The sequence below is a fragment of the Pinus tabuliformis genome, chromosome 2_1 (genome assembly GCF_031772625.1).
Source record: "Pinus tabuliformis cultivar Carrire ecotype Pingquan chromosome 2_1, CPIR1, whole genome shotgun sequence".
Lineage (NCBI taxonomy): Eukaryota > Viridiplantae > Streptophyta > Pinopsida > Pinales > Pinaceae > Pinus > Pinus tabuliformis.
This window is the reverse complement of record NC_142299.1, coordinates 811,589,109-811,604,583: the sequence shown is the minus strand read 5'-3', so window position 1 is coordinate 811,604,583 and position 15,475 is coordinate 811,589,109. Positions and strand designations below refer to the sequence as shown.

The following is a 15,475-nucleotide window of genomic DNA, read 5'->3' as shown; positions in this document are numbered from 1 at the left end:
CAAAAATATTTCAACAATTAATTTAAATAAATTATCTGAAGATCTATTTAATTAATTTATGTTGATATCAACTTCATATATATCTTAAAAAAAAAAACCTAAATTTTTTATGATTAAAATTTTTATTTAATATTTATATATAGTTTATTTAACAATTTAAAACTACAATTTAAAAAATAAAAAATAACCTATTAAATTTTAAAGTCTAGTAAAAAAATTTGACCTCTTGACTTATATTTATTAAACCCTTACGTATGCTGATTAGAAAAAGTGAACACTTATATGTTAACTAAACATCACCATAACTATTTTATCACAAATGAATAGCCTTTATGTTTGAGTTGCTTTTAGTACTTAATATATAAGCTTTATTATTAAATTAGTTCGTTCATGTATTTGGCTTAATTCTAAGAGACGGAATGAACATATACGACGATATGTTATTGAGCGTGGCACAATTGCATCGATTTTCAGATATTTCTTTAAAACATAAAACATACAAGTTATAAGATATGAAAAATCATAAACAATAGCTTTCCAATTTTATCTGGTATAAAAAACCAATAGATTACACGTGTCATGCTCTAGTAATAAATTAATAATTAAGTGGTTTTTATTTTACCAATTGATGCTGTCAATGAAGATCACCATTAAAAAGTTGCTGCACACTTTCATGGGACGGAGTACCCAACTCTTTCAATGAGTGGAGACAAAACTAGGTAGTAGGGACAGTGAGTTGCCTTATCACGGTGTACTCGGGATCGCCGATGCAGAAAACGCGTCGGTTGCAACTTCCTTGAAGCTTCCCTCGCAGTCAGTTGAAAGTCGATAAAAGCAGTCCGGTTGAAAGTAAAATACAGCATTGTCACGTTATGCGACATTAGCATTGACCGGACGTTTAAAAATTTTGTGATGAACAAGCCAAAGTGAGCGTGATCTGGTTATCTGATTCCTCCTCTGCCTTAGCTGGTAATGGCGCGGTCGTCATCTTGGTGTAAGGAGCCACGCTGTTGAATCTGTACTCTCAAAAAAGAAAACTTTGATCAAGTTATTACACGTTTGTTTATTCAGTCTTTTAAATTTACCCTAATCATTTGTTAAATAAACTATTCAAACTTAAAGACAGGAATAATAATATTTTAGATGATTTAGAGTATGATTAGGTACCTCTCCGTCCGCTTTTGGAGAAAGCGTTGCAGAGATAATTTCCTCACTATTTCCAGGCCTGAAATCGCAATAAATAAACTATGTTAAAAACCGAGCCCGTTTCAAGCTTTTCACATTAAATCTAGCCATTAATCTTCATTATCAAATATGTGCGAATGGCATCTTACCTACTGACGGTCTTTGAGCTTGAATTTCATTGACAGAGTTCGATCCAGGGTTGGAAGACAGCGGTTTCGAAATCTGTTCGATTTTACTGCCGGAAATTGTGGATGTTCTTGTATTGCTCGAGCTATTGGCACTGCAAAGCCTCATAATTTCTTCAGCCTGCCAAGAAAATGGCAGAACTACACCGTCAGAAACAAGATAAAGCAGAAAGGACTAAAGATTCAAACATTTTATGAAAAAATTACATAAATTTGCTGTTGATTGCAATAAATTTGTTGCTCAGATCAAATTATTACCTTCTCAGCCGGCACATCGTAAACATTTACCGCTCCGTTATAAAAAATAGAGAGTGGAGCTGTGGCCTGTTGCCCTAGAGCTTTTGCCGAAACAGATCTACTGTAAATAGTGAAAATACACAAAGTTAGACCTATCCAACATTGAAGCTCGCTCAGCTTTAAAGAATTCCGAAAGACATTAAATGGCCAATATTTGGACACGAAAATACCTCGAATCCGGGTCATTTTGGCCAATTGCCAAAGGCAAGGTTATTTTATTTTCTGTAACACTAGGTTTTGAACCAAAACTGGAACCGGTGCCGGTGCTTATGGGAAACAAGTTCAACATTTCAGTGTGACTTGATGACTCAGATCTTCCGTTAAAGCCCTCGGCCTGAAGATTGACATGAGTTAAATTGACATTCGTGTACTCTGAAATCCCGATCGACGAAAGCGCCTTTTGAATCATCTGCGGTTTTATCCGCGACAGGTCTTGCATGACTGTTGCATTCATCAAATACAGAGACAAAATCAGCGAAAACATTATATCGAAGCAAGAACAGAAAACAAGTTTGTGCTGCATAGAGAGCCGATATCACAGGCGAATCTGAAAACAAAAGTGCGAGACAAATTCAAGGAGTTCGCAAAGGAAACCATACATTTCAGCTTTTGTAGCTGTTTTTCAGAGCCGAATTCCAAACTATTACTGTTTTTTGCCACAGACGCGTTATGAACGCCCAGAAACTTCAGATCAACAGATGTAGTTGCCGACATTGTTTCAAATTCAATTATTCCGATAAATCCAGAGAATTTCCACTGCAATATGCCTTTCCTTCAAGCTAGGTTATTTCAGGAGATGGAGATCAGTCCAGGCGCCGAATAAATGAAGGCAATTCTCATAATCCGTGGCGAATAAGAAAATAAATAAATGACAGGCAGATCGTGGATTAGGTGAGCAGAAGAAAGTGCCTAACAAAATACAGCTGTACATTCTGCATGTGGAGCTAAGTGGAGATTTTTTATTTTCCTGTCGAAGCAAAATCCATTCTAGTGATCTGCTGTCCACTCCACAAGTATGGTTGAATAACGCCACAACCATTTCGAAATCTTGAAAGTTGTTCACATAAAGCAACATTCTCAATTATATAAATTGGAAGTAACAATCGAGCGCGATTTTAGCGGCATGTTAAATGCGCAGGAGGATTATCGGTTTTATTAATGGAAAATAAGCGTGGGGCGTGACCCGTGACTGGAAATGAAATGATTGGTGGGATAGATGGAAATGAAATTGTTTGGTCTTTATCACGAGCGAGCAGGTGATCCATGTGCTCCATTTGATTTGTTCGAGAGAGTTAGACTTTTGGTTAGTCGAGGTCACGGACGAAATACGAAGAATTTTTAAATTTTTATTGTTTTTAAAATTTGTATGTTTTGTATTTTTTTTTGCATTATAATTTTATAGATTTGATTTGTAAAAGGATCATTTCCTAGCTGTAATATATGATTTTATATATGATTATTTGTAATTTGGTAAACTAATTTTAAATGATTTGACTAAGAATTAGGGATTAAACAAAAGTAATTAGGTTAAATAATTTTAAAAGATTGAGTAAACTAAATTAAACTATAGAATTTCATAACCATTAATCTTTTAACCAAATATTATTACTATATAAATTAATATTATTATTTATTACATCGTGATAAAAGCTAGTTTTTTTCCTAATTCATATTTATTAGATCAATCCTTGTTTCTATTTTTTATTATATTATATTATTATTTAATTAATAAATTGCGACAATTTCAATAATAAATAATTAATTATTATATAACAGCTAGTTTCCAATTAAATAATTTTATTTCACTAATGGTTAATTGTGAACGGCTAACACTGAACAATGATGCATCCATGTTATTTATTTTCTCAGATCGATTGCTTTCTCACCTTGTCCTAAGGATGAACCACATTAGTTGGTTTGAAACGTGGACCCAATCCTTACAATGTGATTAATCCAGAAGACTGTTTTCTAAATTAGAGATGTTAAAGATAAAGACTAAGTTAAATAATTTTAAAAGATGGAATAAACTAAATTAAACTAAATAAGAGATGTTAAAGATAAATATGGGTTAAGAGATTTATGGAGAAATAATTGTGAAGATAGTTGTGAATTTAGTTTAGTTAAAAATATAATTATAATAGAGTTGTTATAGTTACTAATTGTACAATAAATACACACATAAAAATGGTTTAATTATTTTAATAAGTGTGTTTTTTATAATATGATTTAATTATCAATAATTATTAGGTGGATAGCACAGAATTTATCTCCATAGAATATTTTAAAATATTCCTAGTAATATTCTCAAATCAAATATTGAAATTGAAATTTATCTCCAAAGTAATTAGGCTCTTTTTTTCCCTTTTAATTAAATTGATTAAATAAAAAAATGGCATATGAACAAGCATCATAGTAACTAAGTTATGTTTTTCTACCCGTGTGGTATTGATAAGTCATGGTATTAGCCAATGGTATTGTAACAAAACCAATGGAAATGAATATACATACTTAAGAATCTTGTTACCTATTTTTTTAAATGTGTATATTTCTAACTTACATATTATTTTTTAATAACAATAATAATAATTTGAAATAAAATTATTATTATTATTTTTAAATTTAAATGATTTTTTTTAATTTTAACAACCTATTATGAAGCAAATGTTTTGATACTGATCATGGATTGATGTTTATCAGCCATTTTAATTAAATGGTTGTGCCAGTTGCTAATGCAACCATATAAATCAAATGGTTGGTAAGCACCAAGACACATCTCACAATGTCAAGATTAGATAAAGTTATAAAAAAATTAAATTCACCCCACATTACCATGGAGATTCACCCCACTTTACTATGGAGATTCTAACTTGTAAATAGGCTTTGTTATGATACCATAGGCTAATACTATAGATTATCAATACCACATGCCCAAGAAAACCATAACTCATTTCATAGTAAAAATATTTTATATATATTTTATTTTAATTTAATTTCATAACCATTTTTTTAATTAAATTGAAAAAGACATAACTACCTTTTTGATATATATCTCAATCCTTTATCCTGACTACTACTAAAAATATTTCATTTTAATAAAGTTAAATCTCTACCATCCAGGATAATTATATTAGAGTTCTAAAAACTCCATTCTAAAATAAGTGTAAATATAATTAGCAAAAAGAATTGATTCTAGTATTTCTTACTTCAAATATATATTCCTATGTGTTTATTAGTGAGTTGTATGCCACGTTTTGAAAGTTTTTTAGTTTATTTTCTGATCTAATTTGTCTAGAAAAGGATTCATTGAAATCACAAGTTTGGTGGGTGAACTTTACACAATCGAATTACCCTAGGGGTTTTTTAGGGTGTTGAATCCATATATGCACTTAAAAAACTAGTTTAAACAAAGCAAATTCAGATTTGACCATAGTTTTTTCACCAGATTTGGGCCATAAATCTACTAGAAACTCCAAAAAGTCTCACTTAAAAACTCCATTTATTAGATATTAAAGTCAACAATTGATATGAGAGTGAATTTCATTACCCAAATTGAGTTCTCTAAATTTTATAATGTTTATAATTTTGTGATTAATTAATTGGTGTTGAGATCAATTTCCAACATGGGAATTTATGAAATCTCCAACCAAAATTCTAGCACTATGATGGCACAAGCCTAGCAAACTTTGTATTTCTACCATTGCAGAGATGGCACAATTGAAGGAAACTGTGTGCTAGAGCTCCAAAACATGGTTGAGTCATTACAAGAAATAATGGAGCCAAAGAGAAATATTATGCACCACCAGCTCGTAGAAATGCAAAATATTATGGTCTTATAATGTTGGATTATTGGGGAGATTCAAGAATTGAAATACATTAGCTTAGAAGCTAATTTCATGGAATACTAGAGGTTAATGGACCCTAAAGTGTAGAAATTCCCTGTAGATTCAAAATGTTAATTGTAATATGCTAAAACAATAGACTTGAATCTACTCTACTCATCAGTGGAAATAATAAACAATCTGTGAAATAAAAAGAATATAAGAGAAAGAATTTAATCACACATAAAACAATAATTTTATGGGGAAAGACATTGCTAAAAACCCTTGCTATATGTATATTGTATTAATAAGAAAATATGAGAAGATTACAATACTTTTCTCAAGCCTGAGCAACCTTTGCATTATCTCAATCTATCTCACTACCAACATATGCACAGGATTCTCTTGAAACACCTTTTTGTCACAAGCTCCACGCACAAACTTGTGCTTTCTATTGCTTGGTCTCACCAACTCATACTCTCCAAAACAATGATTAAACTTGTGCCTTCATTCCTCCTTTCAAAGGCAATTCGAATGGCTAAAATTAGTGAGTTTTCTAAATAAGGAATTATTTAGTTTAGGACTTCTTCTAATTGCATGCACAATATGTTTAATTTAGATGATTTTACAACTAATATTACATTGTGTTTGAACTCCAATCTCAATTGGGTCTTTCTCTAATCTGGCATGCATGATTTAATTACGTGTGAATCTTCATTTTACTGGTTGAGCAGTGTTGGTTACACCCCACTACTACAGGTTTAGTTTAACTGACTTTAACTCAGTTCAAATTGAATTAAATAATTACAACTCAAAAGAAATCAACCTGGGCCCCTAAAATTTAGGAACCACCCTACATGACTCTAGATAGACTCCCAACTCGAATTAACTGAGCTAAATAATTCAAATTAACTTAGTTAGCTATTAAAAGTTGCTATGAGAATTAGAATTAGAATTCAATTCTTAATTTAATTCAATGAAAAAATTAAATTAGGATTTTTCTTGATCTTATTTTAACATTTCTTGTTGCTATTTTCAACACTCCCTCTCAACAAGAAAGGAATTCACATCTATCCCGATCTAGTACCTTCGGAATATTCTACATGCAACTCTTGTCACTGTTGTTCTTGCTACTGCAACATATACAGCCAAAAAGCATCCAAACAAAATAAATTGAATCAATTGTGTCTGCAATTGTCTACTATGAAGACTGTATTGTTGTTGACTATGCTACTGAGCCTCTTGCTCTGTTGTCAACATTGTTGTGCACTCCTTTGTATCTAACTAACACTGATCCTCCTGCTATTGAATATTGTGGGTCCCTGTAGCAAGGTAATGATCCATGAGAGAAAAAAACACCTCAATGGATCCTACCCAAATTTTTGCACTCTTGGGACTATTGCTTCACATTGCCCCACCTCTCAACTGGAGGTATGGTTTCATGTGATCCCTTTTCCCACTTGGCTCGAAATTTACCCCTACTGGAGGTCTCTTCTTGAGTGGATGTCTCCACTCAGTGTCCTCTCTTCTTATCTAGTTGTGGTTTCTCCACACTTTCTAAGGCTGCATCTGAGGTTGCATGTTGAGAGGTAATTCATGCTCCCTCTCAACCACCAAGTCTCTAACATTTTCATTTCTCCTCAAGGCTTTATATGCATCTTATACCTAAAGTTCATATAGGTTCTTGACTCGCACATTGATCTGTTTCACCTATCTCGTGGCGATGTGTCTAAGGAAAACATTTTCTTTTAATATCACATTGTAGCCACGGTATTCCAATACTTCGACGGAAACAAAATTCTTCTTTGGTCTTAGAACATACATCACATCTATGAATCTGAGAGGGGAGCCAGAATCCCTTTGAAAAGTAACGATACTAATAGCGAATGCGCTATAATTCCCATCATCTCCAAACTCTATGTTCTTCTTGAGGTCTTTTGTTGGGCATGGAATCCCCCCAAGGCATGTTTTGGGGCTTAAAGCCCAAGTTGACCAAATATTTTTTTAAACGCTCTGTGAATTATGGACGCGGAGCACAAAATTATGATAGAGTCACAAGGTTGTCTGCCCTCATTTTGCAATGTAATGTCAGCTTAATAGACCTACCCATGGTCTGCGGACCATGGGATTGTATAAATAGAGCGAGGCTCTAAGTGTAGAGAGGAATAGAAGAGCAGGAGAAGTCTAAGTGATTGAGTAAAAGTGTAAAGTGTGTCTTTGGGTCGTAGAGTAGGGGAATGCTTTGCCGCTGAGTGCGTAGAGGTCTAGTAGTCTGCAGCTGAGTGCACAGACCCCTGCAGCTGAGTGTACACAACAGGTCAACTCTGTAACCGTTGGAAGAATCAATAAAGAGAAGTTTACCATATTTTTGTGCATCTTTTCCTGTCTTAATACATGATTGGGTATAATTTGCAACTATACTGTTTATTTGTTGCGCGAACTTATATGAATGTTTTGTATAACTAATTATAAAGTAATATATCCAAGTATGCGAAGGTAATTAACTGATATAGGAAGATAAGTAAGATCTCAAGTAATAGCACGGAGCACGGCTCTACCAGCGCGGAAGCTCCACAACCCCTGGTTAGGGCTGCACGAAGGCAGTGTATCAAGGCGTGAGGAATAGGTAAGCGCGCAAAGTGACCTACGCGAAGGGACAAACAGTGGGATCAATCAAACCTCTTAGACATCTCAAGGGTGTGAAAACCTCATTCTAGCACCCTCCCATAATACTTCGGGTGAGACCTCCGTCCGCACCCCACGGACTGTTGCTAAAAGGGCCAGTAGTACAAGGATTTGTTCGGCTAATTAACTCTAAACCTGGGTCAGGCCCCAACAAGCCAACAAATGGTTCTGTTGCCAGGACCGGGATCTACATAGAGATGTCTGATGTCGTATCACTGGAATCTGACAAAGAAAGGAATTGAAGATTTGTTAGACAGGAAGATTCACAAATTCGCGGCACAGGAAAACAGGAATCCGCAACTATCAAAGGAAGAGTGGTTAGACTGCTACTTATATACAAATATCCATGAAATTTTCTTCACATCCTTCCCCACTAAGTTATACGAGTGGATAGTGAAGCTAGAAGATAGTCAAGGGAGGTGTAAACTTGACACACCTATTGCATGGACTCTAGAATTGGTGTGCAGACAGGAAGTATCGGAAGATAAGATCACGCACATTGTCAGTCAGCTATAGTGAGGCAGAACGACGCTTCCTCAAAGGACTGCGAGGTAAGCACGTCAATCTTTGAACACTTGGATTAAAATACTATTGTGTGAAAAATGGGTTATGCGAATAAATTGATGTTTGGGCTACATGAAGTGGGAGAATCTATAGAAATGAAGGTAGCACAGAACTAGAAACTAGCCCCTTGATTTCACCTCCACAAGGGGGCGAAGAAGAGCTCGCGAAGGTCTCCCCAAGAAGTGCGATCAATCTGATAAGGCAGAGAATTCTACGCATACCACCCACACCATCGCCAGTTCCACTGTCTTCACCCTCGTCTTCGCCCATACCACCTCCGGCACCACCGCGAAGTAGTATGGCAAGTGCGAGAAAGCTACCAGTGTTCAAGGGAGTAGGGAATGAAGATCTGAACTAGTTCTCGTTCGTGATAATAGTAGTATGGGAAGCACAGGGAGTCATGGATGAAAATATAAAGAAGGCAACGTTGGTCAGCACTTTGCAGGATCGCGTGTTGACCTGGTACATTAAGCTTTCCAATGACAACTCGAATGTAGGGATCGCGGATATCCAAGCTATGTTAAACAAATAATTTAGCAGGAAAAATTCATAGGCACAGTCGATCATTAGGTTCAAGGAAATCACAATGCTACCAGGCGAGACCCCATGGGAGTTGGATCAAAGATTGAAGTGCATAATTTGCGAAGCGAACATGACGTTAACAGATGGGAAACACTACGGATGGTTTGTAGCATCATTAACACCACATATACGGAACTCGTTGTCAAAAAAGAGGCTAAGCACTCAGGCCGAGGCCTTGGAGGTCGCGATGAGATTGCACAAGACCCCAATACAAGATCCCAACCTGGGAGTTTAGTAGATTCACACACAGTTGAAAAACTTGTGCCTTGAGATGTAGAGTTTGAAACAAGACAGGACAACCTACCCAGAGATGTGCGATGAGGTATGGTGCGTAAAATGCAAGGGCCAGGGGCATGACAAGGACCACTACCTAGTGTTCGTGAATTACCTTGCGGGAGGAGGGCCAATGCCACTAAGACTGGAGGCACAAGCAGGACCAAGCACGGCGCCTGCACTATGGTGTGCGATTTTTCAGATAGGAGGAAAGCATGCTATAGATAACTACCATCTATTACAGAAGTATACGCAGAATTCACAGTAGTTGTTCTGTAATTTATGTAGGTCAGTGGGACATGATGAGTGCACCTGTAGAAGTTATGAGTTGATGATGGATTGAACTCCTACCTATAGAGTTCAGGCTGAAACACGGCCCCTCGATCAAAATGCAGGAATGGCATAGACCGAATTTTAGGGGTGAAGATGAGGTCGAGGTGGAGGGGGACCAGGAAGAGGTCGTGGATAGCTGATATGTTACAATTGTGAAGGGCCAGCGCATTATGCCCGTGATTGTACGAATCCAATGCAACCATCGTGCTTGTATTGTACATTGTTTGATCGTGAGACAGAGGATTGTCCCACACTAATAGCGAGGCTGCGCAATAAAGGAGCACTCCAACCTCCCTCGACTTAGAACCTGCAAATGATGAGGTCTAAGCCACGTGAGGAAGACCCTAATGTAAATATTGTGCTCCGGAGTGCAATTACGACAAGGGATGACAAAGGCAAGCAACCTAAAGAAAGTACCTGGGGTTGCAAGGCTCCAACGAAGGAACCAAAATTTGATTTGGAGCGCGCTAAGGAGACCTTCACTGATGCCTCCACTTTAGAAAGTAAAGAAAAATTGGAGCCAGAAGTAGACCCATCGATGCTCACTACATTCTTGGAGACATGCATGAAGTTGCTGCATGACAGCAAGGCTGTAAAGGGGCTGCAAGAACTCATAAGTAGATGTGTTGGGACCGTGCCAGGAGAATCGCGCGTAGTCTGGAAGCTTGGGAAGCACACAACATGAACAGGAAGGGAGATGAGATTGACTGCACAGATTGGGGAATATGAGATGGACCAAGTGATTCTAGATCTAGGATCGGACGCGAACGTCCTGCCAAAGCAGACATGGGAGTGCATCGGCAGGCCTATGCTGCAAAGTTCTCCTATCCAATTGCGAATGGCGAACTAGCAAAAGATCCTACCTATGGGGAGATTCCAGGGAATAACAGTAGATATCGAAGGAGCAAACACACTGACAGATTTTGAAGTAATAGAGATTGTTGATGACAACAATCCCTACCCCGCGCTATTGGGAATAGATTGGGCCACTGACATGAATGGAGTGATAAATCTAAAGAAGCACAAGATGATCTTTGAGAAAAATTCTTTGCGTGTAGTGGTACCTTTAGACCCTGCAGAAGGGTCGCGCTACATGGATCCAGTGCACGACTATGACAACGACAATGATTTGGACTGCATCTACAAGATAACACGTGGGAGGAAGACTGGGTAAATCCAACTACGGATGGCCGAATCTCATGGGAGCGTGAAATCTCCTACACATCAGATTCTGATGAGGAGATAGAACGATGGCAGAACTAGTTACACGAGGTAACCATGCTCAACTGTAACATGATGACGAGGTCGCTACGTTGCATAGCAACAAAGGTAAGAGATTTGCCTACGTATGATGGTTTAAGCGAGGTGGATGACTTCCTAAACAAATTTGAAAGATAAAGTGTCAGAACAGTAGTGCTTTGATGCTCTGAAATGGGTACTGCAAGCTACGTCCACAAGATGGTGGGGTACGCACCAAAGAAGTTTTGAGGATTGGCACGAATGCAGAAGGATGATGCACATGTGGTTTGGGAAGCCTCCGATGAAATTAACAGACAATATTGTCAGATGAAATAGCCCGTGCACCCACTTATCTAGGTGGATACAGACATATGGTGTAAAACTTGCACAAATGCACACAATCCTCGCGGTAGGTGACATGATTAGCAAGCAGGTGCGGATAAGGCAATGGCGCAAACGACCCCTTAAGTTGGGACCACGAAGTATGGAAAGACCAAGTGCGTAGAAGGGTATCCAAGCATAAGCCTTTAACAAAGTACGTGAAGCGCTAAACGAGGTCCACAATGCGAAGTGAACTGACTGGGACCTGCGTGTACCAGTGGTTCTATGGGCTTATAGGATTGCCTGCAAGAACCTGACCATGCAGGAACCACCAGGGCTGGTGTATAAAGCAAACACTGTAAGCCCTATAGTACATGAAAAGCTTATACCACGCATGATAGCACTAGTAGATACGATGGTTCGCAGAACCTTGGAAGAAGAAATCAAACAGGGAAATTCTAGGCTCTAAGAACTTGAAGATGAACGGGTACGATTAAGGAAGAAAAGCGCTCTGGTAGACGCAGAAGTCAAGAAGCTGGAGGACGAGATAAGGGAAGATTTTCTCTGTAAAAATACCACAGTGATAAGGCAGGATGCACATGATCACAATGACAAGTTTGAGGCCTATCACCATGAATTATCAGTCTGATGCCTTGGCTTGGACCGCACCTTAATAAGCAAATCGACTAGGATAGCGTGTTGCAGATAATAGAGTGTGCAATGCCGCCCGTAACAGTAAAAGGTGGGTATTTTCCAGGAAACGTGATGGATGACAGGATGAAACTTTACATAGGTGGTGCGACCACCTAACTAGTCGAGGGAAGTATAGTCTTAGTGCTCCAGGCAGTTGAAAGGAAGCGCGGGACTATAAACTACTTTGCCCAGGAGCTACGCGATGTTGGAGCTACGCGCAGAAGAAAAGAGTCACAAGGTCCCCAACAATGCACGGAGAGCTGAGCTGCCGCGTGGGTTGGACAGGAAGTGACCATTGAAGTCACTATTCATGATGGGACGCTCTAGTTGAGACCAAATTGAGTGGGCATCAGACATTTAAGACACGATTTATGGGCAAGATTTGGGAAAATCTGCCACCAAGGGAGCATTAATGAACCAGATTTGGGGGGAACGGTTGAATTCAAATTCAAAAAGCACTATAAATACAAGGGGCTACCCAACAAACAAAATTTGGTCATTTGCGAACTGAGCTATTGAGCAGAGCCCTATTTTTTTGTGTCGAGCATTGTTTGAGCACCTGAGTTTGCAAGTGATAGATTTCTGGATGGACACGATGGCAGCAGCTGAGGAAGTTATGGAAATAACAGAAATGATCATCGAAGAGGCCGTGCAAGCCCTAACTATGGGGGATGCTCTAGAAGGCGTCGGGATTGTGGCATAAATGCCGAAATCACCGCGCATGCCAAGACCAAAGAAGGATAAACAAGCGATGGTTCCCGTACATGTTTCCCCTGCGGAACTTGTTGCGCATCAAGCTGTTAATGGGTGACAAGGGGAAAACCATCACCATAGAGATTGATGAAGAAGAAGAAGACCTGGAGGACCTTATCATCGAAGAGGATGAGGACGAAGGCATGGCAGAGGAAATTGAGCCTGTGCACCCCCCGAAAAAGCTGCCTGCATATGTCCCCCCATGGAAAGGGAAGGCTAAAGTGCCCAAGGACCTTGACGAGGCCAAGATCTCACTCTAGACCCTGCTCCTCCCAAACAACAATGTTTTTTAGGGCACGCACCTAGGATGGGTGTCGAGCTTAAAAGTTGAAGATTGGGACCTCGCTGACCACGAGAAGTTCCCTCACCTTGAGACCTTGCACCTCATGAATCCCAAGAAGAACACCGCGACAGGGGTTACAGAATTAGAGCTGCGAAAGTGGTTGTGTAGAGTGGAAAAGGTTGGGCTACTTAACCTGCTCTAGGTGCTGCATTTCCACCGTGCCCCAATAACAATTTTCGCCGTCAGGCAGCTGCTCTGCCTGGTGCATGATGGGTGTTTGTGGCTGGAGGAGCCCATCCCCATCACAGAAAACTTGATTCACCGAATTTCTTGGCTTCCATGCAAAGGAGAGGACCCCACAGACATCTCAGAAGGGAAGAGTAGTGACTTGGCCATCACAAAGGCCATGAAGAAGAAACACAAGTTGGTGAAGAAGAAAAGGGGCTACGCCATATCCAGCATCAACGATAAAGCAGTGAGAGTGGTGACCCAAATACTGGTCGGTAAGGTTATGCACAAGTGCCGCACAGACGAGGTACTTGAGCCAGTGGTAGCACTTGCTAAACAATGCGCGGAGGGGGTCTAGTTTAACTAGTCCGAGTTCCTCTACAAGGAATTCTTGAATAATTTTCATGAAGTTTAGGAACAGGGTAAAATGTTCCACTATGCATGGCTTCTGCTATCCATAGTACTCGTGGGAGGGGAATTTCAGGATGATAGTCAATTCCCCACAATTGACAGGGATCTGCCGGAGGCCGCAAAGTACGCTTTGACCTGGGTCACAAAGCATGTAAATTGGATCCACGACTGTAAGATATTCTGGGTGTTCATGGAGATGAACCTCGGAATGGGGATCAACCATAAGCCACAGTTGTTGCCCATTGTCTACAATAGCCTGCAGAGTTTTGCGAAATTTAAAGCAGACATCCATAGCATATACATTAGAGCATGTAAGGACCTGGCCAAACAATGGAGAAAGCTACCCTTTGTAGCCCCAGACAATGTCATCTTTAACATGCTAGAGACATGGCCATTGAAGTGGCACGCTCTAGAAATCACGAAGATAGAGAATTTTGCGGTACAGAGGAAGAAAGAAGAGGCCAAACTGTGCATCACACAGTTGGCAGAAAAGAGAAGGAAGGAGGCAATGACAACAGAAGTGTGGGCGGTGCAAGATGCTGCGCAGACAACAACTGAACCAAAAAAGGCCGCAGCAGCAGCATAGGAGGTAGCCATGAAGGCACACTAGGGCCAAACGTCGCCTTCGCATGCGCAGGAAGCAAAGGAAGAAGAGGGAGGTGCGAACCTGCAAACCACGTCAACACAGTTGAAGCGCCAGCACCGACTGAGAGGACAGGGCCACGTAAAAAGGTCAAGGCATCAAAGTTGTCTATTGACCGGATCACCCTAATTGAGGGTGATCTACACAACATGGGCTAGACAGTGCGCGATGTCACCTCTGAGGCCCTCCAAAATTTTATGCAGGAGAACCATATTGTGTTAGGGGCCCTCAGAGTGCAGCTGAAGGAGTTGCAAGTGCACCCTCCTCTGGCTGGTACCCTCTCAACCAACCTTGTAGTCAGAACAACGACAGGATAACAAATGTTGCGTGCTCGGGTGACGAATACCGTAGTGCTTCCAGAAGGGGCACTAGTGACTAAAAATGAGGCTGACAGGCCTACGGTTAGCGCGCTAAAGGGTCTCGACATTAGCATGGCTGCACTCCCGCGGGAGACCTTATACGTGTTGCAGGATGGGATAGCTGCAGAACTGCGGGCTAGGGGGAGATGCTCACTACAAGTCCTCAGTGATCAGAAAATCAACATGGAACAGTTGATCTTGTAGCACGACGAAGTAGTTTCGCATAATCGACAGCTGGTACAGGTAATAGATGAAGCTTGCCTAAGCATAATGGAGGTGGCCATCCCAGCAAACACGCCAGCAGAGGTGCACAAAATGACAAAGGTTTAGCTGGAGATGAACCTTCAGACCGCTGAGCTGCAGTTAAAGGCGTAGCCGTCCACCCCTCCGGAAATCAGAGAACAACGCACTAGTTCTATTACAATGGGATTGGACGAGATTGGTAGTGCAATGCGAGACTGCACCAGCATGTTGGAAGAGTCATTTGAGGTCCTCACAAATCTACAGGAGGAACCCAACATCCAACGCTTAGAGACAGAGGTACGAGAACTCCAACAGCAGTATGACAACGTCAAAGGAGCTGCGCAGACGGTGGCCCTCACTCAAAGGCTCGCGTGGATGCA

The 15,475-nt window shown here is 39.9% G+C and overlaps 1 protein-coding gene across 2 annotated transcripts; it reads right to left on the bottom strand.

The window, feature by feature from the left end:
• Nucleotides 1-882: 882 nt before the first annotated feature.
• On the bottom strand, nucleotides 883-2,744 carry LOC149203067 (protein TIFY 10a-like). 2 transcript variants are annotated; one of them, XM_089400094.1, is made up of 6 exons: nucleotides 2,267-2,744; nucleotides 1,838-2,108; nucleotides 1,629-1,725; nucleotides 1,335-1,491; nucleotides 1,168-1,225; nucleotides 883-1,016 (listed from the first exon to the last, which is right to left on the bottom strand). In XM_089400094.1, the coding sequence occupies exons 1-6, from the start codon at nucleotides 2,379-2,381 to the stop codon at nucleotides 899-901; spliced, it is 816 nt and encodes a 271-aa protein (XP_089256220.1). In that variant the 5' UTR covers nucleotides 2,382-2,744; the 3' UTR covers nucleotides 883-898. The 2 variants fall into 2 exon arrangements, with proteins under 2 accessions (XP_089256220.1, XP_089256219.1); XM_089400093.1 differs by having other exon boundaries at nucleotides 1,629-1,728; nucleotides 2,267-2,742.
• Between the last annotated feature and the right edge of the window lie 12,731 nt (nucleotides 2,745-15,475).